The 18,491-nt window shown below is 35.7% G+C and overlaps 1 protein-coding gene across 1 annotated transcript in view; it reads right to left on the bottom strand.

Annotated features, from left to right (window-relative positions):
* CCDC138 (coiled-coil domain containing 138) overlaps window positions 1–18,491 on the bottom strand; it is a 32,610-nt gene that overhangs the window by 11,674 nt on the left and 2,445 nt on the right. The window contains 11 exon segments of the mRNA XM_033513177.1: window positions 5,493–5,669; window positions 7,864–8,053; window positions 9,137–9,256; window positions 9,992–10,156; window positions 12,300–12,410; window positions 12,487–12,564; window positions 13,946–14,065; window positions 15,268–15,426; window positions 16,343–16,527; window positions 17,158–17,273; window positions 17,997–18,069. Of these exon segments, the coding sequence (XP_033369068.1) occupies window positions 5,493–5,669; window positions 7,864–8,053; window positions 9,137–9,256; window positions 9,992–10,156; window positions 12,300–12,410; window positions 12,487–12,564; window positions 13,946–14,065; window positions 15,268–15,426; window positions 16,343–16,527; window positions 17,158–17,273; window positions 17,997–18,069 (1,494 nt within the window).

Raw genomic sequence — 18,491 nt, forward strand, 5'->3', positions numbered from 1 at the left:
CATTTAACAAGATACTAAACGTACTTTCTATGACAATTCTATCAGAGAAGATTTTGGTTTAAAATCTGTCTTCAGAAGGGTCATAGCTTAGAGATGGGACTAAAAACCAAACACCATGGCCTGGTAGCTTTTCCTTAACTAAAGTAAGGAAACCTTCAAAAGCTGTGGTACTGAAATCTTTCTTCCCTATTAAATGAGCAGGAATAGATGTCTTACCCTTTTCCTCAATGAGAAGCAAGAAAGATGCCATCCTCCATAGATCACTCATCAGGTTCAAAGATCAAAAGAAGGATCAAGTTGAATGTTATGGCACTCATCTTCCATATCTGAAGCCTCAGATTCCAGGAAAAGAGCACCATGTCTCAAATAACACTGCAGGACTTACTCCCTTGACTCTGCTTTTGTCAGTCGATCTTAGCAGCAAGGGAAAGATGGGCATCCTCCAGAAAACAAATATGGATTGAAATACTGGTAATGGGTATGGAGAGCAAAAAAGAAATTGGAAAGGGTACAAATGACCTGACAGTCCTTCTATCTGACCATGGAACAAGATAGTAACCAATGAGATAGCTACAGCAAAAATACAATTTTTTTAAAGCTATATCAATTTATACACCATTATGTACACTTTGAAACAAAAATATTAGAAGAATGTAATAAGAGAAAAGAAAGAAAATATCCTTGTGGAGTCAATTTTCTACTGTCAGGTCCACAACAAGCTGTTAACTCTCACAACTGTGGGATTTAGAAGCAACCTATTACTTCCCCTGAAGAAAAATGACTAAATCAACTAGATTTCTACTTAAGCCACTGAGCTCATCTGAAAAAAAAAGTCTCCATTATATAAACAACATGAAATATAAATTATTTAGAACTATATAGTTTATCCTAAGAATTACCTACAATTTCATTTCAGTTACTTATTAAGTTTCTAGCATTGGTTAAACTAAGCAATTTGCTAAGAGAATGCAAGTGGTTAGGTAAGAACCCACACAGCTGCAAAATTTTGTTCTTCAAATCTATTAAGAGTGAAAGTGGTGAACAGAATCCACAAAAGTACTAGAATATGGAAAAAAACCCAACACCATGTAAACTGAAACTGAAGTTCTTTTGACACAAAGTAAACTGTCTGAAATTACTGAATAACATCTTTAGCAGTTCCTCTCACTCTTATCCTCTGAGGAGCATACTAACCTGCTCTGAGCAGTAACTAATTGCTCTGAGGAGCAACTTTTTTCATGCCTGACATTTAAAACTCAGCCTTTGGTCCAGCTATGGATGAGTTTGTATATGACAATAACAATGGCCAGTAAAACATTTTACCTCCTCCTTAGACCCTGAGATTTTTGTAAAAGAGGTGAGGCAAACAAGATTCTCATATATATACATATTCAAACCACACATATTATATGTTATACATTCTGTGTATCAGACACACTATTACAAGTCCAAATATGTTAATGATTGGGTGTACTGGGTCTGGCTGAGACAGAGTTAATTTTCTTCACAGCAGCCCTCAAAGTGGTGTGCTTTGTATTGGTAGCCAGAAAGATGCTTGAAGCACACTAGTCCACACCAGTTAGTGCTAGGCAGTGCATGCCAAGTGTCAACACTGTCTCTCTAAAATTCCCCCTCACCAGCAGGCTGGATCCTGGGAGGGGACACAGGCACAACAGCTGACCAAAAGTGACTCTCATAGCATATGGTATTTGCTCAGAAATACAAGCCAAGAGAAAAGAGAAGGGGGAAGACAGTGTGAGAGGTGAGGGGAGTATTCCTTATTTATGACACACCTTCTGGAGCAAACTCTATGCATGCTGAAGCCCCAGTTCCCAGGAAGTGGCTACACACTACCTACTGATGGTATCTTTTGGTTTCCTTTGATTCCATGTGTGGACTTTGTTTTTGCTTTAATAAACTGCCTTTACCTTGACCCACAATTTATGTCTTCAACCTTATTTTCTTTCCTCTGTTCTGCTGAGGAGGGGAGTGTCAAAGTAGTGTGGTGGGCACCTGGTGTTCAGCCATGGCCATCCCACTACACTGGGAGAAAATAGTGGGAATATTTTTTTCAGAATTATGCAATAGCATGGAAACTCACAGATGTCTGGGAAATAACAGTGCAGCTAAACTTGATGCAACTAAGTTTCAAGAAATGCATGCAAAATAGCTTTCTAGGGGTACCAGAAGTCTTAAAACATTTCTTCAAAGAATTCCGCAAGAGGCCTAGCAGGACAGGTACACTGGTGTTATCTACCCTTGTAGAGATGAGATGTAGACAGAGAAAAAAAATACTGAGGAATCTCACCTTTCAGTTCTCTATCATTGCCCATTAGTGTCAGGACTCTCACAGACTGTTTATGCTAAACTCCTGAACAGAGATCGACTGCATGAAGGCTATCTGCCAGTAAGATCCACAACAGTGAGACTATTAATTTTATTTTGCCATTAAGGTCTTGCACATAGGTAGAAAAAAGATGATACTAATCCATCAGCTGTTGCATTTGACATCATGTTTTCAGTCAGTGAAGCACTCTCAATGTTGTGTGAACTTGCAATGGAAACCTGGATTCTGAACCCATGTACCAGACATACTATGAAGCCAAAAGCAACATTGATCCAAAATTTCAGAACATGCAAACCAATCCCAAATCTGCTTAAGCAGTACTGCAGACTCTCATTCTAGCTTCCATCAAGAGGAGTATCTGTCTTAGACCACTAGGTACCTTCAGAGAGACCTCAACAAGTTGGAGAGCTGGCAATCACCAGCCATATGAAGTTAAACACTGTGAAGTGCCAGATTCTGAACTTAAGATGGGGCAACTGTGGATGTACAGACAGACTGGGAAATGAGGCTGGAGAGCAGCACTGAGGGAAGGGACCTGGTCAGCAGAAAATTGAACACAAGTCAGCAGTGCCCTGGCAGCCAGGAGGGCCAACCCTGTCCTGGGGGGCATCAGGCACAGCATGGACAGATGGGCAAGGGAGGGCATTGTCCTGCTCTGCTATGAGCTGGGACAGCCTCACCTCCAGTGCTGGGGCAGTTTTGGGTGCCACAATATAAAAAAGACATAAAGGTATGAGAAGGTGTCCAAAGCAAGGCCACTGGGATGATGAAGGGTCTGAAGGGGAAGCCGCCTGAGGAGTGGCTGAGAGCACTTGGTCTGTTCAGCCTGGAGAAGAGGCATGAAGCTCAGTCACGGAAGGTTTAGGTTGGATATCCATGGACAGGGTGGTTGAACACTGGAACAGGATCCTCAGGGAAGTGGTCACAGCACCAAGACTGTCTGAATTCAAGAAGCATTTGCACAATGCTCTTGGACACAGGGTGTGACTCTTGGGGTGTTCTGCACAGCACCAGGCATTGGACTTGATGATCCTGATGGGTCCCTTCCAACTCAGCACATTCCATGACTCTAAGATTCTTCATATGCAGCTTAAGTACTTTTCCTTAATATATGAGGGAAAATTAGGCCTCATTTCTTACAGGGGAGAGAACTCAAGGACCTCAGATAAGCCTGGACTGCACAGAAAGTTAATTTCTTATTATAAAGAAAAAGGTACATGCAGTTACGGGGAGTAATACTGCAACATAATAGTTATTTCATAACTCATTCACATTTTTCAGCCTGGACAACTGAGATTTGAATGTGTAAAAAACACCTCATAAAAAAAAAACTTAAAAAATGAAATTATAGAAAATTATGTACTGGAAAAATCTCCACTGGCCTTTTTTCCAATTTAATTTCTAATCACTTCATCTCTAAAGGTATTATTTTTGAGCAAGAGTATTGCAACACTCCTATAGAGCAAGAAAATTATTGCAACAAATTGAGAGAATTACTAGGATGGTATATATTACATAAAAAAATAGAAGTCTAGACTTTGACTCCTTTTGATTGGATGCTGTCTTTTTGGGTAATATGACACTGTATTTTAGTATATGGCCACTACCTATGTCTTCACATTTAGGGCTGCACATGAATACAGCTTTAAAACTGAGCATGAATTCCTGTTTTACTCTAAGACAGAGAGTTCTCTTCTGAATAGTCACTGCTGCCTTCCAAAGTTTGTCTTTTAATGACTTTTTAATTGGAAACTTACAAAGGAATGAAAACACAATTTCGCATCAGCAACACTATTTCTCATTGTTAAAAATTTCTTGCAAAACACTATGTATTGGAAAAGAGCAGAACATGCCTAATTTGTGTATTGGCAATTTATTCTACCAGAGTAAGGCTCTATGACAGGCTTTATATCCAGTTGCCAAGAAATAATTTTCAATCAAATGTCAATTTAATTAAATAGTACTCTTCCTTCTCTGATTTCACATAGATACAACTTCTCTGAGAAGTAAGAAAGCAAAATTTGAGTCTCACAATATATCTTCACCACACTATCAAACTGTAGGAACCTAGTGTATCAGAATGATTACTGCTAGGTAACAGAAGATGTACATCACCCAAAGAAATACTAAACACTCTCCATCCTGCTAGGGATTCTTACATTTGTGCATTCAATTAATTTATTCCCAATCACAGTTATGACTATTAGAAAGAATAGTGTAAGATTGCTTTAATTAACCGGTCAGAAAAAGACTGCAAGGAAGAATAGAACTTTAGTTGAATATTTTTGAACTCAGGTCGCTACAAAATTGCTTTTTTTTTTTTTTTGTAAATTTGTAACTCAGTGTTACACCATCCCAAAGCAAACATGCTTTCTATTTAAGTAGTACAATGCATAACAAAATACTTTCAAAACAATATACATTTCTGTTCTTAAAGAAAGCAATTTTATCTTACGAAAAAAGAAAACATTCACAAGGTTTATTCAGCATGGCATTGAAAACGTGTCACTACCTTCATGCTCATCCAGGTGGTTATCAATTGAGCCTTACCTGTATTACCTGGAAAAATGCTGTGACAGGTAAGATTACTAATGTTTTAGGGCCAAAGCAGACTAAAATTCAGCAAAACATAACCATCTCATCTAGAAATACCATTTCCAAACACTAAAAACTGAAAAATGATTGGGGATGAGTTGTTCATTCAAACCGGGGAAAGAATTTAAATAGAACCCATTTTTTATCTTTACCTTCTGGCATGATTTGGCTTCCCTGGCACAGCCTGACTTCAAAGAAAAATATCAGCAAGGTAATACAGTGGAATAAACTGAAAAGCCAAACAAAAATAGCTATAAAAAATTCACAGCAAGAAATAAGAAAGCAACCAGGATAAAATACAACACATTTATACGCTGAGAGGGAGAAGAAAACACTCAGATGATTCAAATGACTCAGAAAAAGACAGACAATTCAGAAATACATTTTATGTCTTTACTGAATGTACACAATACAAAGAATTCCTAATAGTGCATTAGACTATTTATACTGTTTTTACACTGTATTTTTATACTGCTTTTACATTGTTTTTAGGCTTTGCTCATGTATTTTCCTAATGGTATTTATTCATTTTGTAATTAACCAAATTTACCAGATTCCATGGTCATCTGAAGTAATCCATCAAGAGCACTGGAAAGCAGACTTGCACTGGATACTTTTAGGTGACTTAATACAACAGGCACACATTGGTACTCCAAAAATAAGGCCTTCCCTTCATCTGTCTTCAAGTCTACGCGAAGGGACTCAAATGCTTGAGCCAGGTAATCCACTGAAAATATCAGAATACAAGCAATAAAACTTCTATAATCATTGTTTCATTGAGCCATGTGAAATTATCTGACAAGTTACCATGGCAGATACACACTTAAAAGTTAAAATAGCTGAAAATATTAAATTCACTTTTTATTTAAAGATACCCTCTGCCTATTTTTATTCCTTATCAATTTATTGTGAGTGAAGAAAAATGCTATCTGCAATTCATATGTTTAACACATAGTTTGAAATAATGTTGGTTTCAACATCTGGGAAACCTCTATTTAGGGAGTCAGTGGCTGATTTGTCTGAGTGAGAGCAATTATTTTCATTAGAGCAACTAGTCCCATTCCTTCTATAAAAAGCTGTAGTTTTAGCATAAACATTTTATATTCTCATCCACTGTGAGAAATTATACAAAGGATGTAGATTAAGTGAACCAATCTATTTTCTTAACTTCCTGCTGTCAAATCTTCCTCAGTATCTTGGAATTGCACTGATCATCTGGAGCACAGAAAATTAAGGAGAAGGAAACAATTTATCGTAGTGCATAAGTTTAACTACGGTGCCATCTGCTGGATACTGACGTTCTGAAGGAATGAGGACATATGGTCAAACCAAATCTGCTACTTTATCACCAGATCATTAGTGCCATGTGGTCAGAGTGATCAAAATTCATTCACAGTGAAATCTGACATATGTTTAACAACAGATCATATTTTCTGTGTTACAGAAGGCAGCAGCAAAAAGCAACCATGAGAAACTAAACTGATTCATTCTCATCTGTTTAGGGTAAATCAGTCTCTGCAATGACTAATTTTTCTATTTCAGTTCCTCTTGCATTGTTTCTATCAAACATTCCTAAAATGTGAGTCTCAATTTGAGATTAATCATGCTTCACCAAAATATGTTGACTGAAATAGTTCCTTCCAACAGCTGGAACACTGTGTTAGTTCATGAATGATGTCAGAATGGTCTTCCACCATATTTTAATCCTGTGTTTACTATAAATACTCACAATATAAATGCTGCACAGGTCATTAAGCACAAAAATGTACTAATCTGTTTAAATATCTAACCCAGAAGCACAACTTCCATGAGAAAATACTCTATTAATTATCTATGTATTTAAAATCTTTGGCATTCCTGTTTTGTGTCAACCAGGGTGCCACAGATTGTAGCAATTTGGTGACGTGGATCTTTGCTATCTTAGAAATGCCCCCAAATTTAACATATTTCATGCAGGCGACTAAAAAAAATCAGATGCCAAAGTAGACATCTGATTTTGACATTTTAGCATGGTATTTCAGGAGTACCTTGAAAATTAATATCTCTCTAACCTGTATCAATCTTTTCATGTTATTGACATAAGAAGTGTGTTACTTGTAAATATATTTTAAAATACAAACTATTCTGAGAAAAAATGGTAGCAAAAATAGAAACATGGAATAATTTAGGTTGGAATCTAATCCAACCTTCCTGTCAAAAGCAGGCCCATCTCTGAGGTTAGGTTAGATTGCTCAGTTGTAACTCCACTATAAAATTACTTGCTATCAAAATGATCCGTGCTTTTAAAATGTCTTTGAAAAGGGAAAAAGAAGTGGTTAGTACCACAAAGAGTTGGAAAAGGGTTATAGAGATCCTCATTCTAATGCTATCCTTGTAAAATTTATTCTTGCAGAAAATCCCAGTTATGCAGACACACAGTACTGCTAAGATGCTGCATCTTACACCTGCTCTTAATGGTATGGAATTACTTTTCTGCCTGACTTCCAGAAAAAAAGGATCTGCAACACCTTGTTCCCTATTTCTCTTGAAGAAAGGTAAGATTTCATAACTGAAGATAGCAGTTAACAAATCATCTGAGAGAAGAGTTATTTTATTCTTTAAGCTGTATTTTCCACATCTTTTCTCACACTGTTCAGACACAATCTGATTCGTGTAATCTCACAGTGTCTACTTTGAAACCTTTATCTTCCCCCCTCTCTTCAGAAATGCTGACTTGCCTGACAAGTCATCACATTAAAAAACACACATAAATTCTAACATAAAAATAGCAAGACTCATACTTGTATATTTTGCTTCACAATACTCAAGTAAAATCACTTTTCACTAATAAAGCATAATAGACCCTACAGTATCATTAAAATGCTTTTTGTCCAGGCACATGACTGAAATAGATAAAGTAATGTTAAAAAATCTTAACTGACCTTGTTTCACTGTTTTAAGAACAATCAAAGTAGACAGAAACCTCAGAGGCATACAGAAACTCTTAAAGAAAGCTGTTGACTTTGATTTACTTTCTGTAGACTGTTCAGAACTGTGTGGGTTTCCCTTACACACTATGCCTTTGAAAATATCTTCACCAAGTCTCCTCATGGTTGATCTCATTGTTGCATGCTGCTTCAAACAGTGCATATAGTTAGTGCAAACATTAAAACTTGATGTACATATGATCTCCATGCAATTAAATATTAAACTGTAAATGCTTTGACCATGCATAGGAATATAATCAGTATAGGAGATACTGCTTTATGTTCCAGAAGTAGTTGAACAATATTAATATTGTGCCTTATCAACACACACTTCAGCAAGACACTAATTAGTGAGTGTCCTGAATACTCTGGTGTTACTTAAGTTGCCTCTGGTTCCAGAAAAAGCTGTTTCAGTCAACTCAATTTTGTAAGCTTGCCTGAAGTTATATCCTTTAAAAGCATTTACAGAATCAAGGTCTAAATATGAAGCTTAAGAACACTGTACAGGTAACATCTACTAGAAATTCATCATAAACTCTACAGAAATATTTCCACAGAATCAAACTTTACCATATGCTTGTTTAAAATATAGTTACTTAGTAGAACTGAACCCAACATCTTACTATTGTATTGAATTTAAACTCAGGGTATTTACAAAGTTTCTAGCATTTGATTTATCAAATGAACATTGACAGCACTATGCTGGGTCTTTAGAGTATGACTACTGTCTTTTTCTTTATAATATTGCTAAATATTTTCTTATGGCAGTCTAGTCAAAAAAAGCAAGTAATGACTTCTGGTTAGACACCCAGCAGACGATAGAAAAATCAAAATTTCTTCACTGCTTTGTCACTCACTTCCATCACTTTCAGCAAATCTCACTCATAAAATACACAATAACTGCCTTCTCCAGTGCAAGTTTTGTTAATACATATGCAAAAATATAGTTTCAGATGTGCTTAGACATCACAAGAGAGATCACACATGAAGGAAAACTACATTTAGATACACAGCGCAAAATTTAAATTTAACTTGAAAAATAATTTGTTTTTCATTTGCCACCTGTCTGTGGTGAACACTATGAATTTGTTTTACAAAGACAGAAGTTTCTTCTCTATATGCTACCTGAAAACATCAATTTTTCATATGTATTTAATATGCAAAATCCATTAATACCTTCTGTGATTTTTTTCTTAAAAACATACTGCATGAGGACTACTTGTCTTACCTGTATATCAGATGTGTCTAACTGTCTTATAGACCAGTAAATAAATTTAAGCACAGGCACGTGCAGTTTAGGATTCACATATGGCATCCACTGGAGTTGCTCAGTAGCTATAGGCAAAAGCTGCGAAAATATACAAAAACAGAATTACATGCAGTATATGAACTATAAGCTAAGTGTAAGTGAAAAACAAACAAACAAACCTCCTAACTTTCTCTTGGAGTTTATCAGATTACATATGCAAATATTCTCTGGGCAGATCCAGTACAGCTAACAGAATTATAGGCATACACAGGTTCTAAATTTTACACAGGTTTGCATGTGGGAGTGGAGATACATGTGAGCTCAATCTCAGTAAATCCAGTCACAGTGGCTTTTATATAATGAATGAATACAAGAAAGTGAATTTTCTGAACACCTCACCAATTTCTAAACCCTGGTATCACAAGAAAAAACAGTAGAGATGTTGAAATACAGCACAGCATCACCTTTTATTGGTGGTAAATTGAAATTTTAGTATCTAAATAGGCATTAAAGCATTTTAAATTTGACCTGGTGATCTTGAAACAATGTATCCCACATAAAACACATGACAAGCTATCACCTTACAGAAGTCACTTGAAATAAAATAATGAAACTCTTAGGTTTAGGCAAGGCACAACATTTTTTATTAAAAATTATCTGTATGCTTTACAAATGACAAATTTTCTATTATATCTCACTGCTGGAATGAATATTGACTTACTAACAATTATTTTGTTTCAATTACATGCTTACCTGTCATAGTCTCAGAATCATTTAAACCACACTGAAATCTGAAAACATACTAACACAAGCAAACAATCCAAACTCCTTTACCTTCATACACTTTTCCTGAGTACAGGTGGTTTTTGAACTCTGGGTAGCCATAGGTTTATGACTGTCCTCTCTCTCCTCTTGTGTTTTCATTTTGCTAAGATGCTGGTCAGAGATCCAATCCATAAGATAAGTTAAGAGCTCATAGACTTGTGAATTCAATGGTAGCTGTAATATATTCACAACATCAGATATTTCAGCTTTCAATTTAATGCTTTTTCTAAGCTAAAACATTAATAAACTGAAATACATGAGAGTACATTAGCTATGAAATATTATGCATAGTAGAAAGGATGAGAATTTTATGCCTGATAAAATCTGAGAGTTACTGTAGTGTGAAATATATTCAAGGAGACAGTGATCTTGAACAGGCCATGTGTGCTCTGCTGGACCTTGTACCTAGGGTATGAGAAGCCTGTATATATTAATGTAACTGTTACTTACAGTATCTCTGGGAAAAGTAACCTGTACGCAGATCAAAGGTTGGAAGGTGGCAGTCCTGACTGGGAGACAACTGTACCTCAAGGAGTCAGAGATCCACACCACAGTTAACTTGGTGCAGTCTGTGCTGTGCTGCACAGATCAACCCAGTGCAGTTTATCCTGTGCCAGGCTGCAGGATAAACTCAGGCAGCTCCCTCTTGCTACTGCTGATCCTGCCTGGCCTTGGCCTTGTCTGAAAGGGCAACAAGCTCTTCTCCCATGAATGACCTTCATGAACAGAGTTGTTTCCTTGCAAGAAAATTATATATGTTGCATGGCCAAAAAGGAGGGGCTTCTCTCAATGGACAGACTCTGCTCAGCATGCCCTGGGAAAAGTCCACCAGGGCTCCATTTGATGCTGCACAAACACAACATTCCCAGCATCTAAGGGGACACAAGATTTACTCACTCTCTGTATTCCTCCTCTCACTCTACCTTATTAAAATAGCCATTTAATTAAGCCATTTGTTGACAGGCCTTTCTTGTAAAGACCCAGAAGGAACCCTGCAGCATTTCTTTCTCTCACACCTCACTCCCCAGTACAAAACAAACCTATTGTGATGGTTTCTGGGTGTGAAAAACACATATCCATAACTTATTTTGTACTTTGTCAAATGGTAGTAAAACATCTTGGAAAAAAAAAATCACATACAGAATCCCTAAACTTTATAATTCTGGACAAATGAATTACAGTAGAAAGCAAGTCTTTAATGTCTTTCACATGAGGAGGATTATTTCAATGCGCTAGACTTCCTTTGTTTCGTTTCATGCAATCCACTGTTAATAAATTTAAGTGGTAGTATTGTTTAAAAAAAGAACAGACTTCATAAAACTCTCATCTTGGCTCTACTACACTGCAATGTAATACTTTACAAAAGAAATCCAGAGATACCTGAAGACAGGCTGCATGAACAATCCCCTAAAGACCTCAAAAGTTTTCTTCTATCTACCTTCAGATAACTCTTTTCCTTTACACTCAGGACTGTAACTACTGATCCTATTTGTATTTCATGTGCAACCAAAATATGCTAAAACATATATAAAGAGAATTTGTTGGCTATATATAGACAGCACAGTTTTAAGGCATTCATTGTAGATCAATTAGATAGGGTGGTGTGAATATCTTTCTCATATCACAGTTTACCTCTAGCTGGAAAAAAAAAAAGCACAACCAGCTGGGAGATGTTGGCAGAGTAAATGGAACTACACGGAGAAAGAAAGAATTTCATTAAGTGATATAAGATTTTTTAAGAAAAAAAGCTGATTGTTTTGGAACTGAATGAAACAGCTTAGAAAGTGAATGAACATCACATTTAATCTCTGTCCTTCCCTAAAGATTATTTCTCAAAAAAATAATAGTAGCATATCACTTTTGGTTTAGAAGACTATGGTTCCTTATTGGATACTTCCAAAAGACTACTTTTTACCTGGTGTTATTCATAAGGATAGTGCTGTACTGTAGCAGTAACCAGAATGAGTCTAAGATTTGTTCTGGCACCACAAAAAAGCCCTGTGACAGTGGATACAGGTTACAATTCTAATTGGCAGATGAAATATAACATGATATGAGGAGGAAAACTTGCCATATAAATTAAAATATACACATATACATGCACATAAACAATATAAAATCCAAGACATATTTTAGCAACAAATCTAATTCTTTGGCAAGTGTGCGTTTTCCCCAGTATAATATGTTCTCTTCTTAGTGTAACTCATGCAATAAAATTAGAAGCTACATTTTACAATTTATAGCAGATGCACAGAGAATGTTACACTGCCTAATGTCTTTTGAATGAAAAGATTCAAGACTACTGCATAATTCTTACCATAGCAGTTTTTGATGTTGCCATCACTTTTTCCTGTTTCACGGGTTTGCTTTCTTTCATCACTTGACATAAATCATTAGATTTCCGTACCATTGAAAATTCATGCTTCCTCTACAACAAAATATAACAATGAATTATATTTCACTGGTTACCTATAAAAGCAGGTACATGTAAGAACAAACCTTACTTGTAGATTTGCTAAACGAGCTTGTACGTTTCGTGCTTGACCTTCCAACTTCTTGTTCAACTCAGTTACATCACTTAACTGAAAGAAGCAGAAAATATTAAACTATCTGTAAATTCAAAACTCACATCTTAGCTACTACACTGAAGTAACTTTATGTTGTTGAGCAGCTAAATTATTTAATTTTTTTCTAATTAGCATGAAAAGTGATAGAAACAAAATCATCATCCACCTCCCTCAACAAATTACAGGATCATAGACTGGTTGGGATTTGAGAGCACCTCTGGAAGGCATTTGCTCCAACCCTCCAACTCAAGCTGGGCCATGAAGAACTGGCTGCTATATCCAGACAGTTTTTGAACAGTTCCAAAGTGTGAGACTCTTACTGCCTCTGTGGGCAACCTCTTCCAGGATAAATAGGACAGCAGCACTATCTCATTGACCTGCAGCCAAACCTTTCAGAGTGCAGGGGTAGAATAACCACTACAATAACACTCTAAGTATACAGGCACTTCACATTTGATCACTTTTCATGAAGAAGCAACATAAAAAGAGCACAAATTCAAGAATGGCATAACAGTCTTGTTAATGGGGAAGGTGGTTACTGACCACACTAAAAAAAGAGTCTGCTTGGTGAGAAAAGATCAGGCAAACTGCAACCTCCATTTAAATACAAAAAAGCTCTAGCCATACAACAATAAACAGCATAATCATCACAGAAGCCCTCAGTTTGCACAGAAATGCAAAGACTTTATAGTGAGAGGAAATAACAAGAGAGGTGAGTTGTATCAGAACCATCAACATCCTAGGAGTTAGGTCTGCCCTTCTTAAGGGAAAGAATAAGGATCTGCATTAGATTTTTATTGTATTTGGATTATCAGAACATTGATTAGTTCAATGAATAAACAATGCTCAAATAATTTACATAATTTGTGTATCACCATTTCAGATCAGACTTAACAGCTAAGTGAGACAAATTCTTACTCTATTCATTACTATGAAACACACCATTCTAGTTTACAAATCAGGAAAATACCACTTTCATTAAAATTTTCAAAAATAACTGAAAATACTGATCAAACATGAAGTTAAAAATAAACATTCTACTTTTTATTTAATAGAATCAGCATAGTAATCTGGCATAGCAATCTGCACAGGCTGGATTCCATTATGTCACAAAATACTTTCTCTCCATCCATTCTCAATGGATTTTCCTTTCCTAACAATTAGCTGCTGCTAGTGAGTCAGGAATAAGTCCTACTTCTTTTTTTATACTATGAAAGGTCAGAAAGGCTAAATTTCAAGTACTAGAAACAGGTGAGAAAAATACTTTCAGTCATTCATACAATTCTTTTTCTTAGAGAAACAAATGGTCGGCAATTTTGCAAACTCAAGCTGCTCAAATATTTGAAATTGTTGACTGTAAGTTGTAGAATTATTCATGTCAGGAAACAAAGTTTACCTGCTTTCTTAAAGAGTCATTCACTTCCTTCAAGCTGTCAAATGATGACTTCAGCCTCCTATTTTCTTTAGTTAATTCTCTCAAGGCTTCTGTCAGCTGCTTAACCTCTGCCTCATGTTGCTGTAGAAATATCAAATTTAAGAACATGTTTTAAGGAGACTATTGCAGAAATAAAAAGTTTCAGTTAAGTGTTAATAGTCAGACAAACTTTCAAATATCAAGTTCTTCATGTCCAAATTTGCACGTCCAGTCAGCAGTGAGAAAAACAAGATCCACACTGCCTATTAAGAAGGATCTACGGAGAAACTGAGAGCAACATGCACAGCCTATAGCTCCTGCCCATACTACGGAGAAACTGAGAGCAACATGCACAGCCTATAGCTCCTGCCCATATAGCTGCCTATTCTACCCAGACCAACTGTATACATGTATATTTCTCAAACAATTCAGATGTGGGACACTTTGTGAACTAAAATCAATGACAAAGCTTTTACTTACAGCTCACTTTTCCAAATATTTACAAAAAGTTGTGACTGTGGTTTGAGGTTTCAATTCATGTTTCTGGCTTTGCTTACTCTGAATCAGGCAGATTGAGAAACTAATCCTATGTCTTGTTGAGACTGAGGCTTTAATTTACAACACAAGCATATGAATTATTAAATACTACCTGCATATCCACTGCTGTTCACCTCTTACCCCTGAAATTTGTCTTTAATTAATCTTCTCACGACCTTAGATTTAAGTACTTCAGATTTGGTAAAATTGCACGGTTTTATTTCACTAAAAATATTCCACCTTTCATTTCTCCCCTTCCACAAATTCACTCTTCACTACTCTTTCTTCCCACACCCCCAAAGTTAGGTTTGTCTTCCTCCAAACTTTTTGAGTCTTTGCTTGCTAGTACTCTATGCAATAGGTGTTATAAGATCTCCGTGTGTCTTAAAGCACTCCCAAGGAAATCCAATGCAACTACAGCTTATGCAAAGATACTCATTTAACTTAAACACACACAAAACACATTTTTTCTCTAACATTGGTCACATACTTTTCACTACTTTACAAAATAACTACCTCCTTTTTCTAACTTGTAACTGTAAAATGTACTACACATCAGACAAGTAAATGCACTATTCTGAAACAGAAGTCATACAAAAACTCTAGCAATATTGTTCAGTACTTTTTATTTATATCTTTCCTTTGGAGATTTCAAGGACTTCAAAGAAATAAGCAGGACTTCCAGCAAGCATGGAATGGCTTAAGATAATCACAATTGAGTTAAAAGGCATATAGAGCAATATCTACCATTAAATACATTATTTCACCTCTTTTATAGCTGCAATTTTTGTGTGAACTTCTTCCTCAACACCCCTTATTTTAGCCAAAGCTGCTTCATGTGTAAAAAGCAATGCTTCTTGTTCTGTTAGACAACGCTCTCGTTTCTGCAGTTGCAGAGCATACTCCTGCTGTGCTGAACTTTGTCTCTGTATCAATAAAAAAAAAGTTAAACTACCTTAAAAACCCATGTGAAATTTTCCCAAATTATGCTGAATTTATAATTTTGTCCCATGCTTAGCTCTTTGTGAAATTATAGTTACACTGTTCAGTTTCCTCCCTCATTAACCCAAAAGACTTCCATGTGCATTGGAATGGTTCAGCCTCCAAAAATATAAAATCCAACTCTACATTGTTGCTCTAGGAAATGAAACTTTGGAATTATTTGGATAATGGTATTAACTGCAAGACAGAACAGAGTCTGATGTGACTGTGTTAAACACTAGATTAACAATACTGTTTCTTCAACTAATGAGAAGCATCCCTGAAAAAGTGGTGATGAAAAATGAGATACAAAATTATTTTTATCTCATATGTTGCAAAATACAGTTGTGGCAGGGAATCCAGCAGAAGGTTAGGAACTATTACAGAATAAAACCATATAGGAGGTTCTTCTGTTAGTAGCCTAAACCTACTGGAGGTGAACTGGTGGGATTTTGGAGGAGGCCACGAAGGCAAGCACTTTGGAATGCCTAGTCAGAAGAAGTTTCAGATGTTCTAAAGACAAGCAATGGTTGTGGGTGTTTCCCTCTACACCCACAGTGTGTCACAAGACAGTCTTGGACATAGAAAGACTTGTGTTCCAACTCCCTCAAACTGAATCTGCCCATCTACCTAGTCTACCCAAAATTCAAGTCCAAGCATCATTACTGAATCACTGAATTAATCTAGGAGAAAAGGCAGATGAAGACAAAGATTTAGTATATAAGTAGCTGTGATTAGTATAAAGTAATAGTAAAAAATAATGTATGTTTTACTATGTAAGTAGTTTCAGATTTCTTTCTCAAAAGTGCAAATTTTCATAGCATTATTGAACAAAAATTTTAAGGTGATTCCAGTTCCTACCTGGAGCTTCTGATGTATGACAAATAATTCATCATAAATTTGACTGATGTAGGGTGGTATTAAACCTTGCCTATTGCATGCATGAGCACCAGTCCCACGCAAAATTTTCTTTAACAAACCATGGTTGATAATTTGGTCCCTATTTTCTTCAGTATTTGTAGTCAAATGAGATGGTAAAGTGAGGCCTGTGGACATGGGAAAAAATGCACTTTACATTAAAACCAATCAGTCCTAGCTAAATATTGACAGGATTGTTTTATCTCAAAAAACGTTTTCTAGGAATTCAGAGTTACAAGTATAGAGATGCAGCAAAATGTGAAAGTAATCTAAAGAATTACAGAGATTTGAACAAAGTTCTTGTTCTCTGATTTATTCAAACTGATCAAGAATCAAGTTTTATAAGTAAAACTATGCCCTCCACTGCAATATAGAAATCCCAGAGATATCTGTAGGGAATTTATGCACAGACTGAACCATGTCACCAAAATCTCCTATTATTTTTGCAAGGGCTTCAGGCAAGTGATTTGCTGCTGATTAGACCTTAGGGTGACACCTAAGTAAACTGAACAAGACTTAAGAAACTACTGGACACCACATAAGAAAATAACATTAGTATTGCTTCAAGTATGTCTGAATGTCCTAATTCTAAAGGAAATATTCATACTGATATGAAAAGTTAAAACACCACATTAAAATACATTTTAGGTGACTAGTGTACTTCTCAACCGAATAGAAATACAATTACTAGGAAGTTTTTAAAGTTACATGTTATACTTCGCAGAGAGTAAGAATGTATAAAATCAAGTATTTATTACCTGTTCCCATGTATAGAGCTGTATTTTGAATTGCATCAGTTTCAGAGCAAATAACGTTATTTTCTTCTACTTCTAGACCACTTGAATCACAAAAAGAATCTTGCTCATCATCAATACTAGAAGTACAAAAGAGCAGTAACTTTAAATTACTTAGTTCCTTTCCAACATGACACATAACAAAGCACTGAAAGAAGTCTGTATAAAAAGGGCAAGCACTGCTTAATGTAAGACTTTGATATTTTACTGATAACAAATAGTAGAGTTAAATAATTTGGATAAAGGCATTATTACTCACAAATCTTAACCACAGCAATTACGTGATGCTGACTTAAAAGTTATTACAGTAACTAGGCTTTTCATGCTGTAAGCACATGTAAGTAACAAACAAAACCAACACTCTTCTCTAACCACAAACCACCAAATTCCTGGAGAATTCAACAACTAAAAAATTGTATTTTTCCAGTTTGATGGAAAATAGCCCTTAAAAGAGATTTCTTGGCTTCTGGAATTGAATTATCTCTAAATAAACATAAAACTGTTTATCATTCTGGGCTATTCACTTTCCTCCTAGTTAATCTTTTATCACCTAGTTTAGTTTATGTCATTCCTGTATCCCCTTAGCAATTCCAACATATGCAGATTAGAAAATGAAAAACTCTTCCTCATCAAAATCAGTACCTTCATTATGTCATAAATTTGCCACAAACAATTCTTAATTTAACAAGAAAACAAGAAACTTAAAACAACTTTTGCACACTCCAAATAACATTATTTATTTGCTGTTTATCTGAATTATGAGAGAAAATATATAATAAAGGAGAAATAAAAACACCTCCTACCAATCCCAGTGTTTCAAACTTTTTCGGAAATCACTAGATCTGATTCTGTTCTCTCTTCCAGTTTCAGAAAATTCTGATTTGAAAGAACAATTTGATAAAGAAATAGTTATATTTTTAATGAGCTATCAGTGCCACCTGAAATATAAAAAATTGCCGCAATTTTATTTTGTATTTGAGAAGCTGACAGTAAGAAATCAACAAGGATTTATTAAAAGTACTAGTTGTGTAGGTTTAAGAACCAAAACCACCACTGATACAGCCTGATGAATTATGAACTTAATTATAACAGTTTAAGCCACAGTAAGAATTACTTAGCTTTCACATCAGATTTGTCTTTCTGAAAATTTAGTTTGTCTGGCTATAGAAATTTTTCTGTAACTCAAGTCTGACATAGATTTAGCCTGCTGTCCCCATGCACCAGTTTCTGAAAGAGATCAAATGCATTCTAAATATTAAACATTTACGCATCTTTAAATTAAAGCTAAATATAGGCAT

Source organism: Parus major, chromosome 1 (genome assembly GCF_001522545.3).
Source record: "Parus major isolate Abel chromosome 1, Parus_major1.1, whole genome shotgun sequence".
NCBI classification, from domain to species: Eukaryota; Metazoa; Chordata; class Aves; order Passeriformes; family Paridae; genus Parus; species Parus major.